Raw genomic sequence first — 23427 nt, 5'->3', positions numbered from 1 at the left:
CGTCATTTTAAAGTCATCAGACGAGAAAGAAATGGACCGTGTGTTCCGTCAAAGTCTGTTTCAGTGCTTGTGGGAGAAGGTGGGGGAGCGAGTAGCAGCAGGCCTAATACTCAGGGTTAACTGGAGTTAACAAGCTTGCGCGCGCTGGAGTCTCTTTTCATAGTTGTTTTTGCAGTTAAACTTGAAGGAATGTCCTCAGCTTGACCTGAAGCTTTGTGTACACAGAGTTCCCCAAGTCCCCTCTTTCTGGGGCCTGTTTTGTTTGGTTGGTTGGTTTGGGGTTGTTTGGTTGGTTGGTTGGTTGGTTGGTTTTGCTGCAGGCTTGCAGGATCTCATTTCCCCAAGCAAAGACCGAACCCAGGTTAAGGCAGTGAAAACCCAGAGCCCTAACCACTAGACCTCCAGGGAACACCAGGGCCTTTTCCACCGCTTTTGTTATTTTAATGCTCAGTGCTACTGGTCACAAATATCCTGGTGTGTCTGAATGTCCCACACTTCCTGACACCAGTGTTCATGAAGAATAAATAATTCATTCTAAGCAACCACTTAGATCCGCTGGAGAAGGGGTAGGCTACCCACTCCAGTATTCTTGGGCTTCCCTTGTGGCTCAGCTGGTGAAGAATCCGCCTGCAATGCGGGAGACCTGGGTTCGATCCCTGGGTTGGGAAGATCCCCTGGAGAGGGGAAAGGCAGGAGAGGGGAAAGGCTACCCACTCCAGAATTCTAGCTTAGAGAATTCCATGGACTGTATGTCCACGGGGTCGCAAAGAGTCGGACATGACTGAGGAACTTTCACTTTCACTTTTTACATATCAGTAAGTGCACTTCGTGTTGCAGGTCAAAAGAGCAGCCGCTCAGCCATGTGTAAACATGAATAGGTTTTGAAGGTCTGGCAGGGTGTGGGCATCAGGGTGGGCTTGGTCCAGGTGCCCTGACTTGCTTCGCCCACTGGCCTCCTCCTCAGACTGGCTTCCCTCACGGCTTCATGTGGTTTCCAACAGCTCCTCTTGACACATTTCCTCAGAAACATCCAGCTGGAGAAAGGCCTCTTCCAGTCATTGGCAAAACAACAACAACAACACTTAAGTTCCTTTCAGTTGTACTCACCAGGAACTGATTATTCTGAGGAGAGGAACGCCATGTGCTGCTTGGCTTAGATCTGGGTCTTGCCCTCATCCCCGAAATAGTAGCTGGGGAAGGGGAATGAGTAGGAGTGACTGCCCAGATCAGCCTGAAACCACCGGGGTCTGTCCACCCACGTCCCGCTCAGGGAGAAGCGGGCGGCTTGCGGAAGCCAGCCCCAAGGCCACCACGCTGCTGGAGGCTAGCGTTTGAAGTCGGATGGCCCCTCTGGCTTTTGCCATGACTGTGGGGTTCCGCTGCACCACAAATGTCTGTTCTGACATTTTCTTTGGAAAGCCCGCTCACTGCTGCGGTCACCGGGAGGGCCCTCAGTCCTGTCTGTCCTCTGGGCTCTCTTGACCCCGGGATGGGGGTGGAGCCCAAGAGGCTCCAGGTCACATCTCTTTGCTCTGACTTTGGTCTCCATCGGCAAGACCAGATGTCACGTGACCAGGTTTCCTGCTCGGGGCTGGGGGGTGGTGTGTGGCCAGGAGAGTGACTTGACCCCCAGAGCAAGTGTGAGCCCCGGGTGGGCACAGGTGGGCGAGCCCCGGGCGGGCACAGGCGGGTGGGCCCCGGGCAGACACAGGTGGGTGAGCACCTGCCGTGACTCAGCAGGCTCCTTGTAGCCCTCTGTGCCATAGTTCACTGTACTTTAAAATGGAGGTAGTGGGTGTCTCTGGGCTTCCCAGCTGGCTCAGTGGTAAAGAACCCTCCTGCCAATTTAGGAGACACAGGTTCTATCCCTGGTTCGAGAAGATCCCCTGGAGGAAGTAAAGGCAACCCACTCCAGTATTTTTGCCTGGAGAACCCCATGGACAGAGGAGCCTGGCGGGTTACAGTCCTTGGGGTCGAAGAGGAATAGGACATAGCTGAGCGACTCAATGAGTGGGCATCTCTGGAGCCGACAGTAGGGCAGTCGGGTGCAGCTAAGCGGCAGGCCCCGGCAACACAGAGCTGCAGACAGCAGAGCCCCTGCCCTCACACTCCGTCTCTCTCCCGCTCCCTCAACTGTGTTTCAGACCAAAACACCCACACAGTCCCACTTCTTGTGGTCATTTGGGACCTCCATCCCTGGGGACGCAGGGCTGGTCAGAGCCGGCTGCCAGCATTCCAGCCTGGAGGAGGTGAGTGTGATCCACGTCTCAGCACCTGGAGGAGAAGCAGCCCAGTGTGTCCCCTCATGTGCCTCGTGGTTCACAGCTGGCTCCCCTCAGACCTACGTGGCGGCTGGGAGATGTTGTCCAGGGGCACGTCCAGGACGAAGTGGAGATGACCGTCCCTTGGGCTGCATTTGACGGCCTGTCCAGGCAGATCATGTAGTCAGTCCCCCCCACCACTCACCTCCAGTCCCCGGCTTCTGGAGATGCCCTGGGGGTTGGCATACAGGTAGTGGCTGGGGAAAGGCAGCTGGCCGAGGCCCAGGCTTTCCTGGATACAGCAGTCTCAGCACCTCCCACTGGAGGGGTTCATGCCCCCTCCCGGTTACAAGTGGGAAATTCAATCTCTGGCAGGACTGACTCAGCAGCAGGAAGGAAAGTGAAGAGGGGATGGGGGGAGGAGGGGCCGCTGTCTCCCCTGCACCCCAAAATGCAAAGCGAGTGCTCACGCTCACCAGTACCAGGGAGACAGCAGCCGCGGTTATGAAAGGCTCAGTTTCTAGCCATCTGGAGATGCTGTAGGTTGCACATGTTCCCCTGAAATTCGAATGCTGAGACCTTAGCACCCAGTGACTTCAGAACGTGGCTGCATTGAAGATAAATAGGACTCTACAAGGTCATATGGCTGGGTGCTGAAACAAGGCCTTGTGTCCTCCTGAGAGAGAAACATGAGGTCGCACAGAGGCAGAGTGACAGACGCATGAAGAGGCCGCAGGAGGACCACCATCTGCAAGCCAAGGAGAGAGGCCTCCAGAGAAACCAGCCCTGCCCACACCCTGTCACAGTGTGCCATAGTCAGGAAGGAAAGTTAGTTTGCACCCTTACTCCTGATGCCCAAATAAGAAAATGCTTCCTGTGAACCTGGAATGCAGGCGAAACCAGCTTTATCCCTGAGTTTTGCCACACTGAGGTCTGAGGGTCTTGGGGCTTCCCTGGTGGCCCCGTGGTCAAGACTCCATGCTGCCACTGCAGTTGGCGAAGATCCAGTCCCTGGTCGGGGAACTAAGACACCGCACTCAGAGGAGAGAGCGATCTGATGATCTGTCACGAACTTTTGACCTTGTTAATCACTTTAACAAAATTAGTAGGTTTTTGGCTCTTCCCTGATGGTTCAGTGGTTAAGACTTCATGCTTCCAGTGCAGGGGGCGTGGGTTTGGTCCACGGTCAGGGAACTAAGATCCCACGTGCCCTGTGGCATGGCAAAAAAAAAAAAAATTTCTTTTTTTAATCTTACCCAATTCAAATACCACATAATTTGAGTCTAATCCTAATGAAAGATGGTTGGCACGTTTATTCACCAACTAAAATGATACAAAAATAACAGTTTACACAATCATTTGCAAGTATGGATTTTTGAGGTTTTTTAAACTGCAACAGGCTCTTTGTCATTTCAAAAAGTGCCACTAAAAAGGTCCTGATTTCAAATGTTTATAATTCAAGGTAGCATAAAATATACCCCTGATGTGTTTATATAAATTACAATAATATCCTTCTTGCAGTTCCCACATCACAAGATCAAAACGAAGCCTCGTCAGTAAGTTACATATACTTATATAGGGGCTTTCCTGATGGCTCAGCAGTAAAGAATCCACCTGCAGTGCAGAAGATATGGTTTCGATCCCTGGTTCTGGAAGATCCCCTGGAGAAGGAAATGGTAACCCACTCCAGTATCCTTGCCTGGGAAATCCCATGAACAGAGGAGCTTGACGAGCTACGGTCCATGGGGTCACAGAGAATCAGACACGACTTAGCAACTGAGTGTGCGCACACGCACACACACACACACACACACGTACTCACACACGCACACACATGTACTCACGCCTGTGCGTACACACACACACACACACGTACTCATCGAGCATTCCGCATCTCATTTCCCTGCTGCCCCCAATCCAACGTAACCAACAACCTGAGTCCTGGCACATCTTTCCCTTGTTTGCCTCTTTATACATTTGTACGTTTCTCTATCACAGATGCTGTGAAAACTTTGTGTCAGTAATTCCAGTAAGTAATAGCCAGGTCCTGCCGTCCTAAGAACCAAAATGACTCTGCAGTTTCTTCGTTTGTTTTTCGCTCTTTTGCATTCATTCCATGCTCCCCAGAGCCCAGAGAGCTTTTTTCCAGGCACCAGCAGGGTCAGGAGGATGGGTACTTTGAAAAGTGACAGAGAAGGAGGAAGGGAGAGAGGAGGACGAGAGAATCTCCAGCTCGTTTGCCTAGAGGTTCAGTACCACGGACAGCGCACACGCAGCCTGTTCAGCACCACGGATAGGTCCACCTGAAGGGTTTCAGCACCACGGACAGAGCAGGAAACCTACTTTTCCCCCATTGGCCTCTGCGGGATGCAGAACTTCCTGGTGGTTCAGCCATAAAGAATCCGCCTGCATTCCAAGAGACCAGCGTTCGATCCCTGGGTCGGTAAGATCCCCTGGAGAAGGAAATGGCAACCTACTCCAGTGTTCTTGGAATTCCAAGAATTCCATGGACAGAAGAGCCTGGTGGGCTGCAGTCTATGGGGTTGCAGAATTGGAGATGACTTAGCGACTGAACCAGCACCACCTGCTGGATGCATGTCCTTTTTGAGCAGAGTTTGGAGCCCACACCCAACCCTCACCCACAGGGTCCTTGAATGCTGATATCTGAGTAATCCAGTCTCTCCCGGTGCTGATCTCAGAAACTCGGGCATTGAACATTTAACATGCACCAAACGGAATTTGGATTTTCTCCACACACACACAAAAACGTGTTCCTACTTAGTGCACCACAGGGCACTCAACTGGCCAGGTTCAAAGCTCAAAAGTCTTTCCCCTCCTCTCATTCCACCCGTGCTTGAGGACTCTCAGCTTCAACTCTAAACTATTCATTGAATCTGTCTACTGTTTTCCACATACACTGTCACCACCTCACTCCATCATTTCTCACCTGGTTCATTGCAGCAACTTAACTGACCCTCCCACTGTGCCTGTGATGATGAAGACCAGTGAGCGCTCAGTCGTGTCCAACTCTTCGTGCCCCCATGGACTGTAGCCCGCCAGGCTCCTCTGTCTATGGGATTCTCCAGGCAAGAATACTGGAGTGGGTTGTCATTGCTTCCTCCAGGGGATTTCCCTATCCAGGGATGGAACCCACGTCTCTTATTGGCAGCTGGGTTCTTTACTGCTGCACCACCTTGGGAAGTCACCAAACCTATAGCCCCTTCTATATCATTTCTTGTATAATTTAGTGATGCTTTGACATTTTAAATCTTATTATATCACACCCTTCCATGGATTCCCAGCACACCCACAATAACATTCAAAGATGTTACTGTGGCTTTCAAAACCCTGGATGCCTCTCTGACATCTCCCGTCACTCTCTCCCTTGCCTGACCACTCTGGTCACGTTGGCCTCCCTGTTGTCCCTCGGGACCTTTGTGCATGCTATTCTCCCTGCCACAAATTCTTGAGTAACTGGCTCCTCGCCACCTTTCAGGGATAAGCTCAAAATGCTGCCGCCGCTGCTTAAAAAAGATCACCTCCCAGGCTTCTCTAGTGATCCAGTGGTTACAATTCCACACGTCTGCTGCAGGGGGCGCAGGTTTGATCCCTGGTCAGAAAGCTAAATCCCCATGCCTTGAAGTGTGGCCAAAAAAGCAACTCCCATCTAAAGTGGCCTCACCATTACTATCCCATCGATTACATCGCATACTTCATAGAATTAGCGCAAACTATATTTTGTTGTTTTTTTTTAATTTATTTGCCTTTTGTCTAACATCATTACTAGCATGTAAACTTTATTAAGCCATATATCTTGACTGGCCTGGTCAGCCAAAACAAGCATGAAGCTCATAGCAGCTGTTTCATAATTATTTGTCGAATGAATGAGTTTTCAGCTAGTCATGGGGCCCTGAAGAGATGTCAACAGCACTCGACTTCTGCCAGAACGGTGGTCATATGTGCTGGCCCAAGTTGTTTTTGTTTTTTGTTGGTTTGGCTGTGCTGGGTCTTCACTCCTGCACGGGTTTTCTCTCACTGTGGCAAGCAGGGGCTCTTCCAAGAGTTTGTACATCACAACAAGACCTGGTGCAGCCAAATAAGTAGAGGATTTTTTAAAAAAAGAAAATAAGACTCTAAAGGAAGGCTGTTTCCACTCTCCCCAACTATGACTTTGTCAAAAATTTTAAGTTTTGATACAGCCTCCCGGAGAGCGATTTGGCAGAGTTCATTGTATTGTATTATTGATAATAATAGCAGCTAACAGCTAAACGGGGCTTCCCTGGTGGTTCAGTGGTAAGAATCCGCTTGCCAATGCAGGAGACTAGGGTTCGATCCCTGAGCTGGGAAGATCCCCTGACGAAAGAAATGGTAACCCACTCCAGTATTCCTTCCTGGGAAACCCCATGGACAGAGAAGCTTGGTGGGCCACAGTCCATGGGGTCACAAGGAGTCAGACATGACTGAGCAACTTAGCAACCACAGCTAATAGCTGTTAAGTGGAGTATATACCTTCTTTACTTTTTACTTTACTTTACTTTACTTTTTCAGAGCAGTGCTGGCAGGTGGTAAGCGTAATTCTTCCCACTTAACAGAATGGGAAACTGAGGCACTTAAGTGACAAGTGACACACCCAAGGACAAGCTAGTGGCAAAGGCAGCCTCTGACGGGAGGGGTCTGGCCTCAGAGTCCTCGCACTGTCACACCTTGCCCCATCTCCTCCCGCCTCCCCCCACCCCAGGTGCTGGTTGTAGACTAGGAGCCACCAAGGGGCCTGGGAAGTCGCTGGTCTCCGTGGGCGTCCGCACCCGGGCACGTGCCCGTCCGGCCGGGCTGGAAGACTCGTTCCACTCTGGCCCCGGCTCACCGCGTGCGCAGCCCCACAGCCACACTGCTGACACGTGGTCGCCGTCGCCCTCCGCTCTCCTCGCCTGTCCCTGCAGGCGCTGGCTCCCCGGAAGGTGGGGGCCAGAGGGGAGAAGGCCGCTCGCTCTCTGCAACTTCCCCACCTCCCGCCCGCAGCCTCCGAGTCTGCGCAGCCGCGGTCCCTGCGGCGCCAGCTCTGCGGCGCTGCGCAGGGTGTGTTTAGGAAGGGTGAGTCCTCCGTGGGACCCCGCGGGCAGGAGCGGGGCAGGGAAAAGGGGCTGGGGGCTCGGACGGCGGGCCGGGGACGCGCGCGTGTGAGCGCGGATGCGTGCGAGTGGGAATGCGCACGGGGTGAGGAAGAAAAGGCGCCCCAGGGGGTGTGGGTCTGGTTGGGGGGAGCGTCCAGGGCAATGGCTGGGCTGGGGCTGCGGTTCGCCCGGTTTCTCCGTCCCGCGCTGTGTGCCCGCCTCCTGCGGGTCGCACGGGGTTTTTAGCCTCTTTGCGAGGAACCGGGAACCGCCCTGCCTGCCTGGCGCGTCAGCTGCGTGTGTGGGTGCTCGGGTCTGGCGGGGGTCAGGTGTCTGAGCTCGCGGGACCCGCGTGGTAACCGCGTCGTACCTGTGTGCCCGCGCGCGCGCCCCCGAGCATGTGTGCGGCGTGTGTCTGCCTGGGCACGTGTGTGCCCCCTGCCCGGGCGAGGAGCGCGCGCGCTGGAGTTGGTCGGGTTTAGGGCCCCTGCCTGGCTCCCGTTAGCTGCGTGCCTTTGTTCAACGGCCTTCCCAGTGTGACACACAGGCTTGTGACAGTAGCTGCCGCGGAGAGTGGCCGGCGGCGAGGATGAGGTTATGGGAAGACGCCGAGTTCTCCGCAGTGCCTGACCCCGGGGTGCGCCAGGTGGGGGAGGTGGTGGTTACTGCGTTCCGTCCTCCTCCTCCTCTTTTCAGACATCCGTAGTTTATTGTTTGTTTAGTCCGAACACATTCAAAATGGAAATCGATACTTCCCACCTGAAACAAACTAGGTACTACCTCGTATATAATGCTTAACACATTGCAGCAAAAGAGACGACAATCCATTGTCCTATACACCTGCTAAAGCCAGTAGATAATAGACGACAATCCATTGTCCTATACACCTGCTAAAGCCAATAATAGAGCCAGTTTGGTTGCAATAGTGTCGTGGTCTGTCCTTCTCAGAGGATGACCCGTTACTATGATAATATGATAAGCTAATAGTTGAGGCTCTTAGGTGTGAACTCACACACACACACCCCTGTCACACCCGCAGATTTCTCTCTGTCCTGTGCCCCTCCTCCCTCCTCCATGACTTGGGTCGGGGACTGTTGTCTCCTCCATCCCCCGCCCCCTCACCTGCATTCTCTCCACTTCCCAGGCCTTCTTACCCCTCAGCTAAAACACACGGCTCACTACTTGATAGTGGTCATTTACCTCGAGAGGCTAAAGCCGGCTTTATGTTCTTGTTCTAGGACGTTGCATGTATTAGCCGCCTTGCATAATGTAACCCACTGAGTATACTCCTGAATAAGCGTTTAGAAAAAGAGTACAGGGGCTTCCGGGTGGTTCAGGGGCTAAGACACCATGTTCCCAGTACAGAGGCGCAGGTGCGATCCCTGATGAGGGAACTAAGATCCCGCATGCAGTTCAGCAAACAGTACAACAGGCTGAGTGTAAACACTAAACCGAGAGCCCCCTTTCCCCTTCTGTCTTTGACTTTGACTCTTCTGAAAATGAAAACGAAATACAGGTCCAAGAAATTCTCTGTTGTAAGGAAAACATGAAGAGGTCTCAACGGAGGCGTGTGGGCGAGAGGAAATGCAGCAGCGGAGCTGCGGCAAAGGCGCTCCGGGGCTCTGTGTGGACAAGCCGCCCCGTTCCGCCCAGCCGCTGTTTACCCGTGAAGACGCGGGCCCAGTGGCCCCCATCCTTTGATTTCTTGAGGAAACACTGGAGATCTGTATTTTCAGTTGACATCGTCTGCATTTTAAAATGCCAATAATTATTTCAAACGCTTGAAAGGAAGACATCGTGTAAGCCAACTGCACAGGTGGTGGGGGCAGGTTAGACCCGGGAGCTGCCCGTTTGCAACTGGGTTGTGGGCTGGGGAGTGTGGAGGGGGTGCGGAGAGGAGGCTGTGAGCACAGACAACATTTCCCAAGAAAACAAAAACAAAAGCTAGCCTTGACGGGAAAGTAGCGAGACAGCCCCAGTAGGGAGTAGCGTTGACTGCTTTGGGCTGTTTAATTCTTGTTCCATATTGGGGTGCAGCTGTCCGTCTCAGGTCTTCAGGGAGGTGGGTCAGTTGCTCGTGCACTTGCCTCTGCCCTTTTCCCGTTGGGCTTGTCGCAGAACACTGACTCGAGTTCCCTGCGCCCTTCGGCAGGTCCTTGCTGACACTGTATTTTGGCTTTAGTATGAGCTGTAATTAACCGTGTGTTTTAGCTGAAGGGTGAGAAGGCATGGAAAGTGGAGAGAATGCAGGTGAGGGGGCGGGGGATGGAGGAGATAAGAAAAAAAAATCTAGTTTAAAAGGAAATATTCTTTCATACTCTCATTTTATATCTTGCCAACTTGAAATTCAGGAGGCTGTCACTTGTCAAGTTGGCAGGATATAAAATGAAGTATTAAAGAACATATTTTAAAGCATTTATTTATGTGTTTTTGGCTATGTCAGGCCTTAGTTACAGCGCTCAGGGCTTGCTTGCGGCATGCGGGATCTGTAGTTGTAGTATGTGGGTCAGTTCCCCGACCAGGGATGGAACCCAGGCTCCCTGTGTTGGGTCCTTGGAATCTTAGCCACTTAGTTGTGTCTAAATTAGATTTTTTTAATCCTTGTCTGTCAGATACTCCTCCTCCTCCTTCTTAATGATCACAGAGGAGAAAGTCAAGGCTGCAGGGGGCTCGAGGGAAGACTGGGGTCCTTCTTTTTGCAGCCAGCGAGGTTACCGGGGGTGGGGTACTGGTTGTGGAGTGTGTGTGTGGAGTGTTTGTGTGTGTCTGTGTGCACACTTGCCTGAACCACCCTCTGGCCATCCCCTCTAAACTCCGTATCCCCTTTCTTGTTTTATTCGTCTCTAGAGTATTTTTCATCATTTGACATGTTGTCTGTCTGCCCCACTTCCCGCCGCTAGAGAGCAAGTCCCAAGAGGGAAACTGTTCCACTCAGCGCTGTGTCTCGGGGGTTGCTGTTCGGTTGCTCAGTCGTGTCTGACTCTTTGTGACCCCGTGGACTGCAGCCCACCAGTCTCCCCTGTCCTTCACTATCTCCGGAGTTTGCTGAGATTCATGTCCACTAGCCACTGATGCTATCTAATCTCCTCACCCTGTTTCCCTGGCGCCCAGGAATCGTCCTGGCTCAGGGCTGGCGCTCTGTAAATGTTTGTCGAGTGACTGAATGTCTGTCAGTCCTCAGGCCCCAACTCCTGCTCCCTGGGGAGCTCAGCAGGACCCTGGAACGGGGGGAGGAGAAGTAGCCTGTCTCTCAAGTTCCACGTAAATTCCACGTTCTGAAGAGATGCAGAGTCTCAGACCTGAGCAGATCCGGGGGCTGCTGGAGCCCGAGAGGGCAAAGACGCTGCTGCCTCGGGAGAACAAGGCCTGGGAGAAGCGTGCCGCCTTCGCCGAGGACTGGGTGGCTGTGGAGGTTGGGGCCTCCGGCTGCGGCAGCAACAAGAGAGGTGAGGGCCAGGGTCCCGTGGGAGGCGGGGGCCATGGCAGAGCCTGGGGAAAGGGGACTTCATCCTGCTGCTCTGTTCAGCACGTTTTTAAATGGAGCCTCGTGTCAGTCAGCTTTCTGCTGTGTAACAAGTCAGCCCAAAACTGAGTGGCTTAAAGCCAGTCTATCTGTCGATGACTCTGCGGGCTGGCAGTGCATGTGGCCTCAGGGGATAGTCCTGCTGCCCTTGCCTGTGTTTGCTCCTGCTGAGCAGCCGCAGTGGATCAAAAGGCAGCTGGTTCATGTGAGACGGCCTTCCTGGGGTGTCTGGGTGGTTGGGTGGTGCTGACTTATGGCCATGTGTCTCCAGCAGGCTTGTCCAGGCTATTTCTCATCGGGGTGGTTGAAGGGTCCTTAGGACAAACAAGATGTGGAAGACCCCAGGTCACAGGCACTTTTTCAGCCTCTCCTGGCAACCTGGCAGCTCTTGGGTGTACAGAGAGCGGCGTCATTTGCTGAGATGGGGGCAACCCGTATGGCACCCCCATAGCAGAATGACAGCTGAACCTCCTACCAGGGAAGGGCTCTTCCTTCTTCCCCGGGAGATAAGCAGGCCTGCGACCCAGGTGTGGGGAACAGAAGCATCACTCCAGCAACGAGGAGGGGGTTCGGGGCTCCTGGCAGGACCTGGGTGCAAAAGAGTGGGAAATACCCATCTCTGGTCCCACCCCTGGTTCTCTCCAGTTGAGCGGTGACAAGAATGTTGAGATTCGAAGATGGGGAGATTCCTTCACTGGTGGCTGGAAGCTGGGGAAGACTCCATCCTCCTGGCTTAACTCTGTGGCTTTTCTTCTGCTCCCTCATTCAGTTTTTGCCAGAGGGCTGTAGGAAAGGAACTATTGTACCCATTTACCAGGCGGTGGAATAGAGGCCCCGGTGGTGAGTCACAGCAGGTGGCTCCATCCAAGTCTCCTGGGTAGTTAGTGGCAGAAATGGGATCAGAACTCAGGTCTCCTCTTCTCTCCACCCCACCTGAACCACGTACATGCACTGTGTATGTGTGTGTGTGTGTGTGGTGTGTGTGTGTGTGTTTGTGTGTGGTGTATATGGTGTGTGTGTGTGTCTGTGTATGTGTGTGTGGTGTATGTGGGGTGTGTGTGTGTGTCTGTGTGTATGTGGTGTGTGTGTCTGTGTCTGTGTGTGTGTATATGGTGTGTGTGTGTGTCTGTGTATGTGTGTGTGTGGTATATGTGGTGTGTGTGTCTGTGTCTGCATGTCTGTGTGTGACTCTGTGTGTGTGTGTCTGTGTGTATGTGGTGTGTGTGTGACTGTGTGTGTGTCTTTGTGTGTCTGTGTCTGTGTGTGTGTCTGTGTGTGTGTGTGTCTGTGTGTCTGTGTGTCTGTGTGTGTGTCAGGATTTCAGCAGGAGAGGTGCAGTGGGTGGGAAGAAAGCAGCACCCATCCAGCTGGCCTGCTCGCTCACTCATGTCTCCTTTCTCCTCCATTTCCGCCCTCGCCCAGACCTAGCTTCTCCCGAGACCGTGGTTCCCCAGGAGTGGAGCTCGGTGGAGGAAGACGATGAGTCTGAGGATGCCCAGGTGAGCTGGGGATTCCTTCCTCTTTTGATGAGACCCCTCTCTGCAGTTCTCAGTGGACTGTCACGCTCCCTTCCTCAGCCTGGGATTTCCTGGCCCCACAAAAGTCTCTCTGGGGATGTGAGCCCCACGAGGTCTCTGGTGGGAAACAGGACGTGTTCCATAGTCGTCAGACGTGGAGTGGAGGGTATCAGGTGGTCGGTGTAACTCCATCCATGTATTCCCTCCAACGCTTCACTCATAAATGCTTCATGACTTAACCGCTCATTCATCTGTCCCCTCATTTATTCACCCAAGCTTTCATCTGCCTCCTCGTCCACATACCCATTCCACCCATCCATCCATCACCCGTTCATCCCTCCAGCCATCCATTATCCATACAGCCGTCATCATACATCCCTCCAGCCATCATCACCCCTCCAGCCGTCATCATCCACCCATCCATCACCCATTCATCCACCCATCCATCCATTATCCATCCACCCATCCATCACCCATTCATCCATCCAGCCGTCATCATCCCTCCAGCCGTCATCATCCAGCCAGCCATCACCCATCCATCCACCCATCCATCACCCGTTCATCCATCCATTATCCACCCATGCATCACCCATCCATCCATCCAGCCATCATCATCCACCCATCCATCACCCGTTCACCCACCATCCCGCCATTGTGCAGCCATGCATCCATCTGAGGTCGTCCATCCACTTCTGTGTCCATCCATCAACTCTCCCATCCACTCACCTTCTACCAATCCATCCATCCATCCACCCATTGGACCCTCCATCCATCTGCCCTCTGATTCGTCCACCCAGCCTGCTCGTTCACACACACACTCCGTCAGTCCATAACGCAGCTATCTGTGTGCCCACTCATCCTTATCCATATGCCCTCACTCCATCCTTTCGGTCCACCCGCTCACCCATCCTTCTCTCCACACATCTGTCTACTCACCCATCCATCCATCTACTTGGTGACTGTTGGAAGGATGTGCCTTCTTTCATCCACCCCTTTGCCTACTCATCCCTCCATCCCTCCAGCCACTAATTACTTACTGTGTTTTAATCCAAGTACTCTGAGTAAAACCAGAAAGAATGATTGAGCACTTTCCTTTCATTGGAAGACCTAATGTTTTCTTTGGGGGGGGCATAAGACATCAATATGTGAAATAGTAACAGTGGTTCTTTTACTTACATATTTATTTTATGTATTAGAAAGAAAGCATATAATCACTCTTGGCAACATGTGAGGGTCCCCATCTGCCAATCAGATATCAGAAATCCAACTTGGACTGGCTCAAGCTAGAAAAAGGCTTTGTTGACCCAAGGTGGGAGGAGGCAAGCTGGACAACCAACCTTGGTAGTGTAGAAATAAGTGCTGGCTCCCAGTGGGATGGCTCAAGGGAAGAAAGTAATTCTGTGGGCCAGGAGGTTTATCCTTTCTTAAAAATGTTTATTTAGTTAGTCATGCCAGGTCTTAGCTGCGGCACGTGCGACCTAGTTCCTTGACCAGGGATTGAACCGGGGCCCCCAGCATTGGGAGCTCAGAATCTCAGGCACTGACACCAGTGAAGTCCCAGGAAGTTTATTCTTGAATATCCGAGAGAGGAAGAAACACCACACCTATGATTTTATTGTATTTCTGGTTTTTTTTTTCAAGCTTTAAGCTTTGTATTTTGTACTAAAGTATCGCTGATCAGCAGTGTTGTGGTGGTTTCAGGCGAACAGCAAAGGGACTCAGCCACACATATCCATTCTCCCCCAGCTCCCCTCCCATCCAGGTGTTTGCAGTTTTTCATTAAAACAGCTCTACAGCTGACAGGCTATTTCTTTTTCTTTTTAAAATTTTTCTTTATTTATTTGGCTGCACTGGGTCTTAGTTGAGGCATGTGGGATCTTTAGTTGCCTGTGTGAATTCTTGGTTGCTTCTTAGTTGTGGCGTGTTGGGATCCAGTTCCCTGACCAGGGGTCAAGCCTCAGCCACCTTCATCGGGAGCATGGAGTTTTAACCACTGGCCCACCAGGGCAATCCCTGATACGCTGTTTCTTTCCCAGTTCTGTAATCCCAGGTTTTTACAAGTGACAGTGGCGGCTCCCTCCCCCGCTGGTACTTATACGTTTTCTTTGTTTCTGTTTCAGGGCTTTGTGGAGTGGTCCAAGGCTCCACAGCAAACGACCATAGTCTTGGTGGCATGTGTGACCTTTCTGTTCCTGGTTTTAACTGGGATGCCCATGATGTTTCACATTTAACTATAAAGGTGGCTCTTGTTTTGAAATAGAGGCCTTGTGTCATGTTAAGGAAGAGCCCTGGTTTAAAAAATCAGGAATAGGTCTTGAATGTTATCAAATGCCTTTTACACACCCATTGAGATGACTTTTATGTTTCACCTTTTCATGTGCCGTTTCTGCATTACTGTATTTCACTGAACTTAAGACATCTTCGATTGTAAGTGCGTATTATTTTGTGTACTCTTGAGAAGCAGAATGCTGCTTAAATGCAAGATGTCACCAAGTGGAAGATGCAGCGTGACTTCAGAGAAGGTGAACACGTGTGCAACATACAAGCAATGAAATTGAGTCAATTTCTCAATTACATATCACCTTTGCATTCTTAGGATGGTGGCACACCTGGCTTTTCAGATACTGAATTCTGTTCCTTGACATTTTATGTAGGATTCTTGCCTCTATCTTCTTCCATAAGATTGGTGCTATCTTTGTTTCGTTTTGGTGTCGTGGCTAAGCTCGCATCATAGAAGGACTTGGGTAACGTTTGACCTTCTGCTGTGCTTTTGAATACTTGATCTGTAATTTAGGCTGTGCTCAGTCCTGTCTTGACTCTTTGTGACCCCCATGGGCTGTAGCCCACCAGGGTCCTCTGTCCGTGGGATTTCCCAGGCAAGGTTACTGGAGTGGGTTTCCATTTCCTCCTCCAGGGGATCTTCCCAACTCAGGGATAGAATCTGGGTCTCCTGTGTTGGCAGGCAGATTCTTTACCATTGAGCCATCAGGGAAATCCTTTCTTGTAGTGTAAAAAGTATCAATTCTTTGACGTGCGTAAAGAACTCAGGAAAGGGATCAGGTCCTAGAGCTACGGAAGGGAGGTTTCCGTGCGTTCTTAGATGGCTTCTCCGTTTCTTCTCTTGTTTTCAGCTCGTTAATACTTTTTAACTCCATTAATTTTGATGATTTATAGTACTCTTTTGTTCCTTAGGCTATTCTTCATTCCACTGAATATTTTCTTCCAGATGATTAGCTTACTTATGAACAGTATTTTTTGGCTTGAACCAAAAGTTCATTTGGGCTCTTCTGTAAGATGGTAGAGAGAAACTGGAATGAATTTTTTTGGTCAGCCCCAATATAATTAAACAAAATCTTCTCTTTATTCTGTCCCCATTCTGCCTTTGATTTGTCAAAGTTTTATCTAGTTATTATTCTTCTGAAGAACCAGCATTAGGACTTGTTTATGTCCATTATTTCTCTAGTTTATAATTTTTTTTCCTTTAACGTGTATTGGGTTTATTTTTTTGTTGTTTCTATTCCTTGTCTCAATGTTTAAGTTGACCTCTTAATTTATTTATATTCTTTTTATAAAACTATTTGCTGTAATAGTGCATTTAATAATATAAATGTACTTCTGGTTATAGCCTTGGCCACATCTCAAAGAAGGATAATTCGTGTTCTTGTTTATCTTGTTGTTGCCTAAGTATTTTATTGCAGGGTTTCTAAAGAGTGATTGGAAACTCAGCGACAAGGTCTATTTAAAAAGAGGTTTCTTCCCAGTTCACTGCGCTGTGAGCCGAGAGTGTGGGCCGTCACACGTCTGCTTTCAGGGCCTTTCAAGAAGCCTTTATCCTGGCCTAGAGCATATCCAGTGTCTGTGTGTGTTTCATGGACACTTAAGATGAATATATATTTTCTGTCAGTAGAATTCAAAACTACATGTCAGTTAATCAACTTCGTCTTATCAATTACATTGTTCAGAATCACATGCTATTTAGTTTTGTCCAAACCTACATGTCAAAAACCAATAAGGCTATGTAAAAATCTGTTAGTACTGATTACGTTTGTCAATCTGTTTTTATTAATATACACTGTGTATTTAGCAGCTGTGATCTGGTGCATATAATATACAGCATTGCTACATCTTTGTCCACTGAGTAATACATGTGAAACACCCGGCGCAGTGCCAAGTGTAGAGTGGGCACGCAGTAACTGTTGGTTAAAATCCGATTCTTAATCCTTTGCCCAATAGGAAATGATTGTCTTTAACTAAGGTAATCCCTTGCCTTCAGTTTTACCGTGTCTAATAGTGGTCGATATTTCCATCCTGCTGTTTAAACTCCCTGGGTATGTGTATTTCGACTCTCTGAGTCATTTTGTGTTAATAGGACTTTGAGTGGCCTCTTTTGAGTTTGTTGGAGACATTAGGCCAGGTAAAGTGTCGGCTTCTCTCTCTCTCCACTCCTGTCTCCGGCTGATTGTGTTCAACAAGCCGCAACTGGCCCTTAAAAGAAACACATGCCTCAGCTGTTCCATTCTTTGGGATTTTATTGGTTGCAGACGGGAGAGTCTCATTTCATATGAACTCAAGCCCAAAAAGGGGCTTCCCTCGTAGCTCAGTGGGTAAAGAATCTGCGTGCAGTGCAGGGAACCCGGGTTCGATTCCTGGGTTGGGAAGATCCCCTGGAGAAGGAAGTGGCAACCCACTCCAGTATTCTTGCCTGGAGAATTCCATGGACAGAGGAGCCTGGCAGGCTACAGTCTATGGGTTGCAAAGAGTTGGACACGACTGAAGCAACTTAGCACATTTAGCAAGCTAAGAGATTCATTATAGATTCACTTTCACCAACGTTCAGGATGAAATTGGCTTCATTTAGAGTTGGAACAAACCGTCGTGACTGAAAATGTAAATGAGGATATACAAGCTGTATTAAACATGTTATTTGTAAAAGGTGTTGACCAGTGCAGAAAATAAAATGAACCATCTTTTTCAACAATTACATTCTTGGAGATGTTGGGAAAAGATTCCTGGGTCTTGAAAGATAATTACTAGAAATATGCAGGGAGGTAGTACATATCACTATTTTTTTAGTGTGTTAAGTATTCCTGGAAAAACGGCTCAAGCGGTACAGTGGTAAAGAACCGACCTGCCAATACAGGAGACGCAGATTTCATCCTTAGGTCAGGAAGATCCCCTGGAGAAGGAAACGGCAACCCGATATAGTATTCTTGCCTGGAGAATCCCAAGGACAGAGGCGCCTGGCAGGCTGCAGTCCCTGGGGTGGTCAAGAGGCAGATACAACTTAGCACGCACAAGCAAGTATTCCTGGAACAGAAGCAAAGAGTTGAAAGGGGAGACTTGTCCAGGTGAAAAATGGATTTATAAAGAAAAAAATTTAGAGCTGGTTTGTTGTTGCTGTTTTAGTCTCTAAGTCGTGTCCAACTCTTTGCAACCCCGTGGACTGTAGCCCACCAGGCTTCTCTGTCCAAGGTATTTCCCAGGTAAGAATACTGGAGTGGGTTGCCATTTCCTCCTCTAGGGGATCTTCCCGACCCAGGGATGGAACCGGCACCTCCTGCATTGCAGGTGGGTTCTTTACCACAGAGCCACCTGGGATAAACCATAGAGCAGTAGTTATTTATTTCAGCTCTGTCATGTGCCAGAACGCTCATTTCATGGATGATGGAGGTCCCCACCGGCACCCCGATGCTCCGTTCTTCACCCAAGAGCCAGGGAGATCCCATTAAACGTAATTAAGACCGTTCGTAATCCACCCACTTCAGGAAGTCAAAGGCAGAGTCCTCCCCCGGCCATCCAGCCCCACGCGGACTCGCCTGTGGCCTTCCCCACCCTGCCATGGCTCCCTTTTGTTCCCTGCCCTGCTCCAGCCACACTGGCCCGTGGCTGTTCCGACAAGCCCGTCATGCCCCTGTCTCAGGACGTTGGCACTGGCTCTGGAGCGGACCTCTGCCTGCAGTGTTCTTCCCCACAGACGCCCCGGTGGCTCCCCTGGGCCTTCAGGTAAGCCCTTCATCAGGACCTGCTGTGCTGTGGCCTGGGTGATGCCTTGAATACAGGCAAGACTCAGACACTGCGGTTCCTGACCCTGCAGGACACCAGCCGGCAGAGCGCTGTTCTCTCTGTGTGTTTATTTTCCGTTTTTGCTGTGCTGGGTCTTTGCGACTGTACGGCTTTCTCTAGCTGCAGTGAGCAGGGCCTCCTCTCCAGCTGTGCTCAGGCTTCTCATTGTGGGGGCTTCTCTGCTGTGGAGCACAGGCTCTAGGGGGCTCGGCTTCAGTGGTCACAGCTCGTGGGCCAAGTGGTCGCGGCTCGTGGGCCGAGTGGTCGCGGCTCGTGGGCTCCAGCGCACAGGCTCAGTTGTGGCGCACGGGCTTAGTTGTGGTGCACGGGCTTAGTTGCTACGTGGGCTCTTCCCAGACTAGGGATCGAATCCGTGTCTCCTGCATTAGAAAGGCAGATTCTTTACCACTGGGCCGGCAGGGAAGGTTTTTCTCTTATTCATTCATTCGCCTGGCATTTCTTCACGACCCCTTGTGTGCCAAGCCCTGTGCAGAAAATGACGGGACAGGAAAAAAAGAAGCAGACAGATTCTCTCCCCCCAGGCCCTCCCTGGTTTCCTCTACAGGGCTGAGAACTGAGAGGCCAGGTGGGCAGGGAGGTGTGTGTCTCCACGTGTTGATCATTTGCTCCTCTCCACAAGCTAATATGCCCAGTTCACAGACAAGGCACAGTTCAGTTCAGTCGCTCAGTCGTGTCCGACTCTTTGCAACCCATGGACTGCAGCACGCCAGGCTTCCCTGTCCATCACCAACTTCCGGAGCTTGCTCAGACTCATGTCCATTGCGTTGGTGATGCCATCCAACCATCTCATCCTCTGTCGTTCCCTTCTCCCCCTGCCTGCAATCTTTCCCAGCATCAGGGTCTTTTCAAATGGGTTAGTTCTTGGCATCAGGTGGCCAAAGTGTTGGAGTTTCAGCTTCAACATCAGTCTGTCCAATGAATATTCAGGACTGATCTCCTTCAGAATGGACTGGTTGGATCTCCTTGCAGTCCAAGGGACTCTCCAGAGTCTTCTCCAACACCACAGTTCAAAAGCATCAATACTTCGGTGCTCAGCTTTCTCTGTAGTCCAACTCTCACATCCATACATGACCACTGGAAAAACCATAGCCTTGACTAGACGACGTTTGTTGGCAAAGTAACGTCTCTGCTTTTTAATGTGCTGTCGAAATCACATTAAATAGCTTTTCTTCCAGAGCAAGCATCTTTTAATTTCATGGCTGCAGTCACCATCTGCAGTGATTTGGGCTTGACACATTAGTTTCTGATAAAATTAAATCACTTTTTCAACCTGTCTTGGTGGGAGAAGCAAGGAAATCTGAATATGGACTGGTCAGTGATATTAAGAAATTATTCATTTCATTGTGTGAGAAGGATATTGTGGTTGTGTAGAAGATACTTTATTTTTCCTTCTGTTTAGTATAGGTTCTGCTGAAGTGAGTACAAATTGTTTTTTCCTTAGAGATGCAAGCTGAGGAAGTGAGAGCATGTCTGTAATTTACTTTAAAATTGACCTGGAAAATAGACATATAGACCGATTTTCACAACCTATTTTTAAAGCACATATATATTATAAAATATGGTGCATTTCCTTATTTTAAACGTACAGGTATCATATTTTCTTGTTACCAAAGTTATTTTAAAAAAATATTGACTATGGGCATGTACTATGCTTTATACCTTTCTATATGATTGAAAATGTCATAAAAATTTGTTTTGTTTTGTTTTTAATGTTGACGTTCTCTTTTATGTAGAGAGGTCCTAGTTGCCCTACAACACAGGTCAAATTTGGAAGAAAGGCTTCACTCACAACTGAGATGGAGAAGGCAATGGCACCCCACTCCAGTCCTCTTGCCTGAACAATCCCATGGACGGAGGAGCCTGGTGGGCTGCGGTCCATGGGGTTGCTGCGAGTCGGACACGGCTGAGCGGCTTTGCTTTCACTTTTCACTTTCATGCATTGGAGAAGGAAATGGCAACCCACTCCAGTGTTCTTGCCTGGAGAATCCCAGGGATGGGGGAGCCTGGTTGGCTGCCATCTACGAGGTCACACAGAGTTGGACACGACTGAAGTGACTTAGCAACAGCAGTAGCAGCACAATTGAGAAATATTTTTCAGCAATTTTTTTTTTCTGGAGCTAAACAAATCATAATGAGGTTTAAATAATCATAAGGGGTTCTTTATAATAAATCTTATTCCCCCTAAATAAATAAATATTTTTAAAAAACAAAACAATTTAGAGAAAAAAAAGATAAAAAATAGCTTATGCCCAAACTGTGTGAAATGGTAACATCGACCTGCCTGTCTAAGCACACAGAGGGTCTCAGATGACAATGAATAAAAGCAAGCTGGAAAACCATTCCATGCGGTACCATTTGGGTAGAAAGGAGCATTCTATAACTTTTTAGAATATTTATGCATATAAACAAATATCCACGTAAAAATTTCTTATGCATGCATAGAATATTCTGGAAAGATACGAGGCAACTGCTCTGAGCGGTTGCCTCGAGGGAGAGGAGCTTGCTGACTGGTGGAAAGGAGAATATAGAGGTAAGATGATTACTTTTCTTCTTTGTAACTTGTGTGTGTGCCTGTGCACGCAGTTGCATCTGACTGTAACCCCATGGACTGTAGCCCTCCAGGCCCGTGTCCGTGGGATTCTCCAAGCAAGAACCCTGGCGTGGGTTGCCAGTTCATCTTCCAGGGGATCTTCCTGTCCGAGGAATGGAATCTGAGTCTCTTTCGTCTCCTGCAGGGGCAGGTGGATTCTTCACCAGCTGAGCCACCAGGAAGCCCTTATAAATTACAGACCGTATGAATTACTTAGGATAAGCTTGCGGAGATCTTGCCGTCTGATTAGACCTTGTGTGTGTGTACGTCTCAGTTGTGTCCAACTCTTTGCGACCCCATAGGCTGTAGCCCACCAGGCTCCTCTGTCCGTGGAATTCTCCAGGCAAGAATACTGGAGCGGCTTGCCATTCTCTTCTCCAGGGCATCTTCCCAACCCAGGAATCGAACCCTGGTCTCCTAAACTAGACCTTGTAGTCCTCGGTAATTCCTGGTAATGCAGGCGGTCTGCACTAGTGATTGGCACATTTCATCCTTCCCTGTAGCCACACCCTCCAGTCAGCCCTTCCCACACCACCCCGGCCTTGGCTATGGGGCCTGCTTTGACCAGTGGAACCGGAAGCAAGCTTGGTGCCATGCCCATGTCTCCCTGCTGGAAGTCCCGGCTCCGGCCTTGAGGGCTCACCGAGCAGGACGGGAGTCAGCTGAGCCGTTCTGGAGCACCAGCCCACAGCCGACCACAGGAGCATAGCTGAGCCCTTCGCGTGTCACAGTGGGGTTTCAGAGGCGCTGCCCCCGCCGGAGAGCCGAGAATAAGGGTGCTGTGACTCCCCCCTCTTTCACGGGCCCTGAGAATAAGGGTGCTATGACTTGCCCCCTCTTTCACGGGCCCTGAGAATAAGGGTGCTGTGACTCCCCCCGCTCTTTCACTGGCCCTGAGAATAAGGGTGCTGTGACTCCCCCCCCCTCTTTCACGGGCCCTGAGAATAAGGGTGCTGTGACTCCCCTCCCTTTCACGGGCCCTGAGAATAAGGGTGCTGTGACTCCCCTCCCTCTTTCACGGGCCCTGAGAATAAGGGTGCTGTGACTCCCCCCCTCTTTCACGGGCCCTGAGAATAAGGGTGCTGACTGCCCCCCTCTTTCACGGGCCCTGAGAATAAGGGTGCTGTGACTCCCCTCCCTTTCACGGGCCCTGAGAATAAGGGTGCTGTGACTCCCCCCCCTCTTTCACGGGCCCTGAGAATAAGGGTGCTGTGACTCCCCTCCCTTTCACGGGCCCTGAGAATAAGGGTGCTGTGACTCCCCTCCCTCTTTCACGGGCCCTGAGAATAAGGGTGCTGTGACTCCCCCCCCTCTTTCACGGGCCCTGAGAATAAGGGTGCTGACTCCCCCTTCTTTCACGGGCCCTGAGAATAAGGGTGCTGTGACTCCCCCCGCTCTTTCACGGGCCCTGAGAATAAGGGTGCTGTGACTCCCCCCCCCTCTTTCACGGGCCCTGAGAATAAGGGTGCTGTGACTCCCCTCCCTTTCACGGGCCCTGAGAATAAGGGTGCTGTGACTCCCCTCCCTCTTTCACGGGCCCTGAGAATAAGGGTGCTGTGACTCCCCCCCTCTTTCACGGGCCCTGAGAATAAGGGTGCTGACTCCCCCCCCTCTTTCACGGGCCCTGAGAATAAGGGTGCTGTGACTCCCCTCCCTTTCACGGGCCCTGAGAATAAGGGTGCTGTGACTCCCCCCCCTCTTTCACGGGCCCTGAGAATAAGGGTGCTGTGACTCCCCTCCCTTTCACGGGCCCTGAGAATAAGGGTGCTGTGACTCCCCTCCCTCTTTCACGGGCCCTGAGAATAAGGGTGCTGTGACTCCCCCCCCTCTTTCACGGGCCCTGAGAATAAGGGTGCTGACTCCCCCTTCTTTCACGGGCCCTGAGAATAAGGGTGCTGTGACTCCCCCCCTCTTTCACGGGCCCTGAGAATAAGGGTGCTGTGACTCCCCCCCTCTTTCACGGGCCCTGAGAATAAGGGTGCTGTGACTCCCCCACCTCTTTCACGGGCCCTGAATGGCCCTCTGTCCCCATGGCATTCAGGCGTCTCCCCACACAGCCTTGGAAGCCTCCGGGGCTGGGGAGCGCAGTGACAGCGCTGACCTGGCGGGCCTCTCTGGGTTCTGCCTGCGGCTGTGCCCCCTCCCAGCTGCTGAAGCCCCCTGGCTCTCCCCCTGATCGGTGCCGGCGCTCCCTGAGGCGCTCCCCGAGGTGCGGGCACCTTCCCTCTTCACACCTCCCTCCCAGGGGCACACGCATCCTGTCCTGCTTCTTGCTTTTCTTTCCTGGGCTGTTGCAGTCCATGGGGTCACAGGGTCAGACCTGACTTAGCGACTGAACAAT

General features: G+C 50.8%; 1 protein-coding gene across 1 annotated transcript; it reads left to right on the top strand.

The window, feature by feature from the left end:
* Positions 1-10553: 10553 nt before the first annotated feature.
* Positions 10554-17390, top strand: SMIM17 (small integral membrane protein 17). The gene is made up of 3 exons (XM_069552236.1): positions 10554-10818; positions 12318-12394; positions 14533-17390. Exons 1-3 carry the CDS (start codon positions 10656-10658, stop codon positions 14641-14643), a joined length of 351 nt encoding a protein of 116 aa, XP_069408337.1. The 5' UTR covers positions 10554-10655; the 3' UTR covers positions 14644-17390.
* The last annotated feature ends 6037 nt before the right edge of the window (positions 17391-23427 follow it).

Source organism: Ovis canadensis, chromosome 14 (assembly GCF_042477335.2).
Source record: "Ovis canadensis isolate MfBH-ARS-UI-01 breed Bighorn chromosome 14, ARS-UI_OviCan_v2, whole genome shotgun sequence".
NCBI classification, from domain to species: domain Eukaryota; kingdom Metazoa; phylum Chordata; class Mammalia; order Artiodactyla; family Bovidae; genus Ovis; species Ovis canadensis.
The sequence above is the reverse complement of the archived record's forward strand: the minus strand, read 5'-3'. Positions and strand labels throughout refer to the sequence as shown.

Coding starts and splice junctions, on each gene's coding strand:
- SMIM17 (XM_069552236.1), top strand. CDS start 10,656: ATGCAGAGTCTCAGACCTGAGCAGATCCGGGGGCTGCTGGAGCCCGAG. Junction 10,819..12,317: donor CTGCGGCAGCAACAAGAGAG/GTGAGGGCCAGG, acceptor GCCCTCGCCCAG/ACCTAGCTTCTCCCGAGACC. Junction 12,395..14,532: donor ATGAGTCTGAGGATGCCCAG/GTGAGCTGGGGA, acceptor TTTCTGTTTCAG/GGCTTTGTGGAGTGGTCCAA.